The 9414-nt window shown below is 40.6% G+C and overlaps 1 protein-coding gene across 1 annotated transcript in view; it reads right to left on the reverse strand.

Moving 5' to 3' along the window:
* Positions 1 to 91: 91 nt before the first annotated feature.
* The window catches only part of slc43a1b (solute carrier family 43 member 1b), a 16945-nt gene continuing 7622 nt past the window's right edge, over positions 92 to 9414 (reverse strand). The window contains exons 7-15 of the mRNA XM_053418458.1: positions 8965 to 9098; positions 7203 to 7345; positions 6630 to 6776; positions 6339 to 6374; positions 5695 to 5827; positions 4797 to 4926; positions 4551 to 4624; positions 3895 to 4018; positions 92 to 3310 (exon numbers count right to left, since the gene is read on the reverse strand). Of these exons, the coding sequence (XP_053274433.1) occupies positions 3164 to 3310; positions 3895 to 4018; positions 4551 to 4624; positions 4797 to 4926; positions 5695 to 5827; positions 6339 to 6374; positions 6630 to 6776; positions 7203 to 7345; positions 8965 to 9098 (1068 nt within the window). The 3' untranslated portion in view covers positions 92 to 3163. The remainder of the gene's footprint in view (positions 3311 to 3894; positions 4019 to 4550; positions 4625 to 4796; positions 4927 to 5694; positions 5828 to 6338; positions 6375 to 6629; positions 6777 to 7202; positions 7346 to 8964; positions 9099 to 9414) is intronic.

A 9414-nucleotide genomic window follows, 5' to 3' on the forward strand; every position in this document is an offset into this window, starting at 1 on the left:
GGTTCCTAATTTGTTTTTTAAGGTGTGCCAGTTGTATATGTGTGCCTGATCTGTCCCTAGGCAGAGGAGTTGCATGAGAAACAAACATGGGTCAAACTAAATAGTTTTCTTTATTTGTGTGAATGCTGCTTTTAAATCAAAACGCTTATACATGAGATTTCACTTAATATGGCTCAAACCAAGGCAAGCCTTGCAAAGCTTACATACGTCACACACAGGCACTCATTACAACTATTTTACATGTCATGATATATCCACTGGATAAATCTTATCATCCAATTATTGTCACTGGATCCACTATCTCTTGACAGTTACCTGGAGCCCTGTTTAATATCTTCATTCTTCATATCTGACATTGTTTGCTTATATAATTGCAGTGGTAAAATAAATCATCTTTACTGTTGTCTGTACTTTAATACTCTTTAAACTTTATACAGTTACCTACTTTTCCCAACCCCCTTTTTTGGTTTCTTTAAACAAGTTTGTTCCTGCGCAGAAAAGCTTTGGTGGAGGAGAAGGAGAGGAGGGGGAATGGTTGTGCCAGTCATCTCAACACGCAAAGTTTAATTTATTATTTATTTATTGTTATATTCATGGGACCAGCATGTTCACCAAAATCCTCAGTCAATTTACTTTCTGTTGCATTAACTCCTCCTCATTTTGGTCCTCCTGGCGGCACATCTTGTTTTATTGCCACCTGAGGTGGGCGGAGACCAATCAGAGTCAGGGTACTCCCTACCCTAGTATATGCTTGTACTTGTTGCACACTTTGGTAGGGTGGGTTTTGGTTTTAAGCGTGATAATTGACGAGGGTCAAGGTAAGTAAATCAGAGGACGGAGAGAGCAGATCCTTACCCACTTCAGATAGGAACAAAATCCGAGGACGATTACATTCATGACAGTGTGACAAACATTTTCTTCTGGTTGTGAACTGACTAGCTGTCTTTACTTTGCAAGCTTTCAAACTGATATGACTCTGATCTGCAACATTTTGAGGCTGTCCAGTGCCCTGCCAGCTTAAGAGAGGGTGAGACTGACCTCTCATTTATATACTATTTTATAACTGCACGATGAAATTATGCAACCAGGAGGGATACTAACAGGGCTGTTATGAGTCCAAGGACAATGACAGAGACTGCATTCATTGTATCTCCCCTCCTGCTTTGGTCCCAATTCATGTGAGTGTACTTTCCATCTGCTCATATTAATTTAATTATTATACTGAACAGTTGAAGTATAAAAAAATAATAATACTTCTGATAGAGAGGACAGTTACACCCCCCTCACTCAAACTGCATGTACACTGGAGAGCCTTGCTTCTTTCTAGGTTCAAAGTTTGAACAGATAGAGCAGTCTGGGTGGACTAAATGTGTTGATTCACAACTGGAAGTGATTGTGTCTCACACTATTTCACACTGACATTGAAGGCCCTATACCATTACAGAGCTCTGATTGGCTAAAACATCTGTAGATTGGGATGTATTACAACATCATCAGCAACAACAAATTAACAATTTAGCAAATAGACTGAAAAAATATTATGCACTGGAGCATTAAACAGCATAACTTCTAAAAAAACTTTTAAACTTCCAAACACCGCATTTACAGAATCATACAAATATCTCACATATACGAGAGAGTTGAATGCTATGCGAATATTAATGTAAAGGCTGCTTGGTTCTGCTGCTATGAATTTAGAGTAATTCAGAGAGAAACCAGTTGACAATTCCAATTCTTTAACAAGTTTAAAATGTGTTTCTCTGTCAGTAAATATTTGCTTCATTTTCTGCTTTTAGGGGAGGTCATGATTGCTTTAGCCAGGGGTGCAAATTGTCTGTCTTGTATTATAAAAACATGTAATACACTTGATTTAATTTTCTAAATTTGAGATAAAATCACTTCTGGTCACAGAAAAATGTCCTAAAGCACTTCCTGCCAGTTCTCACTTTTATGAGCTGATATTCTCCAGGGAATGAAATAAACACAAGTCGGGATCCAGATACATTCAATGCTCTCGTAAAAGAAACATCTTGCACCAGTTTAGAGTTTAAAGCCAAAAACAAAGGGATTAAATTCATATATCCCTGTTAAAATATTTCACTATAGCTGTAAATAGAGAAACACACCAATGTAAACCTGAAGCGAATGCAACTCCTATATATGACCTGAATTCACAAAGTCATGATGAACTGCAACCTAAAGGAAAACTTTCATCTGCTACAGTTACCAAACAAACATTCCAGTTTATCTCAACAACAGTGAGCAAGATGTTAGTAGGTGGACATATCCAGTCTGGCTGCTTTCAGTTTGTATGCTAAGCTATGCTAAAATCTAGCTTAACTAACTAATCAAGTACATGTACAAATCCACACAAGAACATAATTTTTCTATCTAACTTTCACTAAGGTAATAAATAGCATTTCCCCAACTGTTGAACTCTTTATTTAAAGCTATTTGGGGACTATTTGTAACACTACCTGAGGGTTATTTACAATGGGGCTTCTTGGTAGCCTCTTCAATAGCAGAAACTACCAAGGAAAATCATCACCTACACTGTATACTGTCATATATATTTGGTATATGTGAGATTGTTGCTACAATTTCGAATTGTTTTCAGACCTGCTATCTTAATATTACAACTTAAAGCACAACTATGTAAGTTCTGTTGAACAGCACCCTCTGCTGCCATAGGTGACAATTACCCTGTTATCATATGGGGTTACATATTATGTTCCTCTAATTGGCACTAATTAAGCTTACATTTTAAAGAGTTCTTTATTGTAGTGTATTTTTGGTTTTTAATATGATGGATTACTTAACACACAAGCACATTCAATGATGCACTTTAATGCAGAGTTTTCCCAGTGTGCACTTATTCTCACATATAGGTAATTTAGGCTGTAAGTGGAGAAAATGAACTCCCATAAACTGGGCACAAAATGTAAACATCACAAAAGAAAGAACATAGCTGAATGTGCAACACAGGGCTCCACTGTGAAGCCACAGGTCTGACAACTGAGACACCGCCAGTCATTCTTAGGTGATGGATTTTTCTAAATGAGAAGACTGACATGGGGGTTATAAGTATGTCTTCTAGTTTACAAAATCTACTTAAAAGTGATTACAAAAAAATAAATCAATAATTTACACATTTACAATAATCTTAATCAGAATGCTCATTTGATGTGCATCCATTAACTGCATGCAAATCGGTTTGTCTCTTTGCCTTTATCAGGTTTCTGCGGTGGTAGAAGAGATAGCCCGGCAACAGGAAGCCAGCCAGGGAGAAGATGAGGAGGCCCAGATTGATCTGTTATAATGAGAGACAGGTCAGGGCATGATGCTATAGATGTCTCAATTCAGGGGCTGCATCCTTCAGAGGCTGCATTTAAAGGCTGCTTACAGCACAGAGGCAGGACTAGGATGTCCCATTTTGAAAGCTCCTTCAAATGTGAATGACAATTCTGTCTTTCAATGACTGATCTCAATGGGTGGAACCGTACCGGTCCAGCCTATCCCAGTATTTATTGTGCTTTGGTGACAAACCGCTTTTCAAAGGGATAAATGCTCTGACAAGCAGCAAGACTTTTAATACTTGACTATCCTGCTTCAAATAAACCGAACAGCTAGCAGTACACATTTTTTTTAACCGAGGGTAATCAAAATTTTCTCATCATGTCCAACTTCTGCTCTGTTGCTAAGGCAACAGCAAAAAAGGCAGACTGAGCTGATGACGCTGATCACAGAAAGCATCTGTAGATCAGACCATGTCATCTTGGTTTAGCCTTCATTTTCTACATGGCCCATGAAGACCAACTCCTCCGGATGTGGGCCCGGAATTGATAAACAGCTTGTATGTGTGTCTGTGCGTGTGTGTCTGTTTGTGCTTTCTACCCAGTAAGGATCGCCATGGAGGGGTCCCAACATCAGTATGAACAGTGGCTGTTGGATCAAGGCAAAAGCAGCACTGATCATAGACTGCATGCCGGTCAGTGTCCCAAAGTGGTTGGCTGGATACCTAGAGTGGGATGGATGATAGAAGGAAGTGACTAGATGAACACTGATATATTTTCATCTTTTAAGTTGTTATTGTCATCGTGCTAGCAAACAGTCATATATTTAAAAATCCAGCAGAACCAGAGTAACACCAACAATCATTTGTCATATTTCTGACCATCTGATGAATAAAAGTCCAATATTCATTCTGTTTTAGCTCTGATTTGTTCGAAACCTACTCCTGAGGGTGAGGGAAACATCAGTCTCTTTAGCAGCTAAATGCTCCACTATGTTCACCACTATGGGCCTCCTGTTTTGATTGTTTGTTCTATTTTGAGAGGTAGTGTACAGTGAAAAGAGTGAGCATGCTGAGAATAAACATACAGTAAAGTTGTTGTTAACCCAAATTTGCTCAAGATTGAAAAGCTCAGTGGAGCTGAGAGGAGGTATGGATTCCAAAAACAAACAACACTGTTCAAATTACACTCTCATTCTAGATCCATTGTTAGTATTACAAATATTGACCAGTAGAGCTGGATAGTGGTTGTACTCACACAGCGGCATAGAGGCCACCACAGCAGGAATGGATAAATCCTCTCACTATAGTATGCAGAACAAATGACACCATCTAACAAAAGAAGACACATAAGGCAGACAGAGATTTACAACTGTTCATCAAGCATGTCACTGTGTGTTTCTTGATTTGTGTGTGTCCTTAAATTCAGTTGTATTGATCTTCATACTGTGTCTAGACGCATGCAAACTTTGAACTTTGTGTTCCTGTAGGGCATTTTTCTGACCTGTAGGGGCAGGTTGTCAATCAAGGAAAGGATTCCAAAGACAACCAAAAGAAGGTTGGTGAAGATGAACGCTCTCATGGCATTCGTGAGTTTCTGGATCTTTCGGTCTCTCTTTGGAGGATCTGATTGGCTGACAAAAGGAGACAAATGTCAAATATCAAAGGGGTGCACCACGTAGGGCTTGTGCACACTAATCGACCCGATTTAGGCTTTCCCAAATAGAGGTCAGTCGGAGCCCATTGTCTGGGGTGAGGGGTTGACAAAATAAGCTACTGATTGCGTCGGATCCTTCCCGATCTCTTATCGGCTCGCAGGGTATACTGAGCATGAATAAGAGCGAACCCAACAGGAAGCACCACCAATCGGATCCATTCAAAATCTTTTCCTTCAAAAAGCAGGTGTATGGTCTTATGCTCTGGCAAAATCGTGGGTGTTCTGATGATTATAATTTAAAAAATCTTTTAAATCTGTCAGTATGGTGCTGGTCTCCCAAGTCTTTAAAAATCGGTTAAGAGTTGAAAATCCTGTAGTGTCCACCAGGCATAAGGGACAAGTGTGGATGAGGAAGAGTCCAAGATGTGGGAGTATGACACTGTTACTACGAGATTGCCAGTGTATCACAGGGTCAACATACAGAGACAAGCAACCATTCACAATTACATTCACACCTACAGTTAGTTTAGAGTCTCCAATTAACCTATCCCCAATCTGCATGTGTTCCGCTGTGTAAGGAAACCAGAGTACCCACAGAAAACCCACGCAGACACAAGAACACGCAAACTTCTCTGTAGAAACCATCTGAGCCCAATCTATACAGTGACCATCAGGCTTTCTGTCGGCTGTACGGCATTAACACAATGTCTTAACCTGAGGCTAAGCCACCGGACCCTCTGATTACCTCTTCTGTGTTTGTGTGTTTGCATTTTCCTCTTCACACTCCCTCAATCTCCAGTCCATGATGTAACCAATCAAAGGACAAGTCAGTAGACACAGCAGCTGCATTGAACCGAAGATAGAAGAGTAGAAACCAACTGGGGAGGACATGCAGAGACAGAGTGAAGTCAATAGAAATGAACAGCATCAGAGGGAATACACTGCTAGTGTTTACTACATGCCAATCAGGCTATGCTAATTATTTGATATTTCAGTTTTACCATTTCAGAATGACATCATAATGAATGATTGGTTAATCTAAATAAGCTGTATGTGGTGTATCTCTATTGAGGATTGAAAAAGATAGACGGACAGACAGAGATACAGAGAGACAGAGAGACACAGAGTAAGGCAGGCAGACAGAAATGCAGACAGACACACAGCCAAGTAGACACACAGACAGGTACACACACACACACACACACACACACACACACACACACACACACACACACACACACACACACACACACACACACAGGCAGACACACAGACAGGTACACACACAGACAGGTACACACACACACACACACACACACACACGCACACACACACACACACACACAAACACAGGCAGATACACAGACAGGTAGACCTTTTGGGCATTACCTTGTTCCTCCACCTCATTTTGCAGCTTTTCTGAGGCTGAAAGAGAGAACAGTGGGACATCAGGGATCCCCACAGATAGTAATTCTAATGAAATGCTTGAGTTTAGTACAAAACATCAGCTGCAACATCACTACTCCAGTCAGTCTTGACCCACCTTTTGTCAATTAAATCATTTCACTTGCTTTTGTTTTAATCTTTTTCATGACATAGTAAACCTGATGGTGATGATATCCAGGGTTATTTTCTTTTGTTAACTGATAACAAAATAGTCATGTAAGTTATTATTCTCACGGTTGGGATTGCCGTGGGCGACCAGAAACTCCACCATCTTGTTTATGGCTCCCATGAAGAAGATCAGCCGCAGCTGGGTCATTGCCATGGTGATGATACTCCACAGCAAGATAGGGGAGCACATAGAAACACAGAGTGGCACGGAGCCTGAGGAGGAGAGAGCCAGTATGTGAGAGCAGCCTTGACTCCAGGGAGTGACTCCCAGAATGCACTGCAACCTGTTTGTACTGTTTTTTTTGTTTTTATTAAACTTGTATATGAAAAGTGAAATTAAGGTGGACCAATTATACCCATGAAGATCAGTCTAGTTCTCATGAGCCTGATCATGTTATTAGGGTTTGGTTTTGGAGACAAACACAGAACACACAACACACAACACACAACACAGAACACAGACTGAATTAGATCCACATCACTTATTTTGCCCAACTGTTTGGCACCCGTTTAAAAAAAGGAGACTCACTGTCAAATGATATACTGATCTAAATGCTGTTCAAAGGCTTTCCAGCCTGGAAAGAAGAAAAGAAAACATCTGATATGTTTGTTTCACACAAACACAATTATGTTACTCACCCTGAGCTCTGCTTTGTAAGTCTGTCTGATCGGGTTCTGGCTTCTTGCCCTCCACCATGTCTTCCATGAGGTTGACATGAGTGACATACCTGTCTCCAGTTATCTTGTCCTCTGTCACAACCCCACTCATCTTCACCCTTTTACTACAGAAAAAAAGAGAGAGATGGGAGTTCTACAAATAATAAATCCAGAGTTAAGTCTGTCACCATGTCTAAAACAAGACAGATATATCTCGGATTTTTTTTATCAACAGTATACTATCAAAAGTCATGGGGTATACTACATGCAAGAGGGGTGCACTTTAGATTTATCATACATCGGCTTCAGAGTATTCAGTAATTAGACTTTTTGCTAATTTTATTGTGCATTCCTTAAGGCCTCTCAAGCTCCATCAGATTGAATGGGAAGCATCTGTTAACTGCCTGTTTCAGCTTTCCCCACAGATGTTCTGTGATTTAGGGACATTCAGAGACTTGTCCTGAAGAATATAGCATGCTCTTGTTCGTATTCATCTGGTGATTCTCCTGGTAAAAGATGAACCATCACCCAAGCTCATGTCATGTGCACTTTGGGGTAGGGCATGTTTTGTGTGAAGGCCCTCGCTGTATCACCCGTCATGCAATTCTGATGAGCTTTTCTGTTCCTGCGGCTGAGAACCATAGGTGTGGTATTGGCCATTGACGAACCAACTTGGATTGGGAGATCTGGCTCGGGTTCACTTATTGTCTGACTGGATGAAAGACGATAAAATGTAGTGAGGTGAGTTGAGGTGAGATGAGGTGACATAGATTACGTTAAAACTGTATTGATCCAACACGGGGGAAAACTCACTTGTTACAGCAGCAGCTTTCCAGAACAACATCTTTCCTTGTGGTATCGTGCTACGGCTGAGTCTTGCCCGTCTTTAATCTTTTTTATTGATTAGTCGAACCTGCCTCACGATTAACCAAGCCTGTCATCCTCTTACTTCAGGATCATCTGCTCTGTCACACTTAGTCAGCTCCCTCATTCACTCTGAACTGCTCCCTGGTTTCCCCCCATCTCTCTGGACTCTGGATCCTCTTTTCTCCGTCATCAACAACTTCCCCTACAAGCTTAGGTTTGTAAGTTTTGGGTTTGTTACTGATATTACCTTTATTTGCACATCGACTTGAACATTTGTAACTTCTGTGTGTGTCGGTCTTGAACTTGCACATTGAATATGAAACCTGCAGTCAGCTTGACAGAGACACAGCTCTGCCCGAGGTTTCAAACTTCTATCATATATCATTTTTCAGTCCTATCTCTAAGATTTTTTTTTGTGAGCCATGGGTTTCACTTGCCTCCACCCACCAATACTCCCACACACCTGATACACATTTGGCCTATCCCCTATAGTCTGGTGAAGTCCACAGTGTGGCTTTCACTGCATGCCGTCAAGCTAGTGTTCAGTGTAAATGGTGAATGTAATTATGGTACTTATGAATTTATTTATATTTCCAGTGCTATCAACCAAAGTGCTTTACAGTACAAGTCCCATTCACTGTATGCATTCCTTTTTCTATCATACACCATTTTTACCTGTCTGTTTATGCCACTGAAATACTGTAAGTTATCAAATTTAAGCCATGTTTCCATGATTCCATACTTCTTCTACAGAATAGGAGTCACACAGTGAAGCATTAAGCAGCTATAAAGGCTCTTTTTCTATAAGCTTGTGTTTTTGTGTCTGTGTGTGTTGTTGTGCACACTGATGTGACGACAAGACGTAAAGCATACTGACGTATATCTGATGTCTTCAGGTGCCGGGAAGGATTCGGCGGGCCAGTTCAGGAGGCAGTTGAGGAAGACCAGGCAGGCCATACCTGACCAAACCCACATGATGACACGGAATGACACGCCAAAGTCATAAATCACCTGGGGCAGTAAGACAGGGAGGAAGAGGAGGAGGGTTTTGTCGGGAGGAAGACAAGTTGGAAAAAATGAACACAGACAGAAAGAGGGAGAGAGGGACGGAGAAGAAAAGTATATTTTAAAATATTTGTATAAAGTTCACCTCAATACATTAATTTAATATTTACCTTAAATTGTTGCTCAAACATCATCGCTGAATTCCCACTGTAATTATTCCCACCTACTCCTCCCTCCCTACTTCTTACTTTTTACCTTCTTCTAATTATAGTTTCATTCCTCCTTTTGGAGTTTCCTCTTCTTTAAATGTATCTTTCCATCC

The sequence above is a fragment of the Pleuronectes platessa genome, chromosome 3 (genome assembly GCF_947347685.1).
Source record: "Pleuronectes platessa chromosome 3, fPlePla1.1, whole genome shotgun sequence".
Classification (NCBI taxonomy): domain Eukaryota; kingdom Metazoa; phylum Chordata; class Actinopteri; order Pleuronectiformes; family Pleuronectidae; genus Pleuronectes; species Pleuronectes platessa.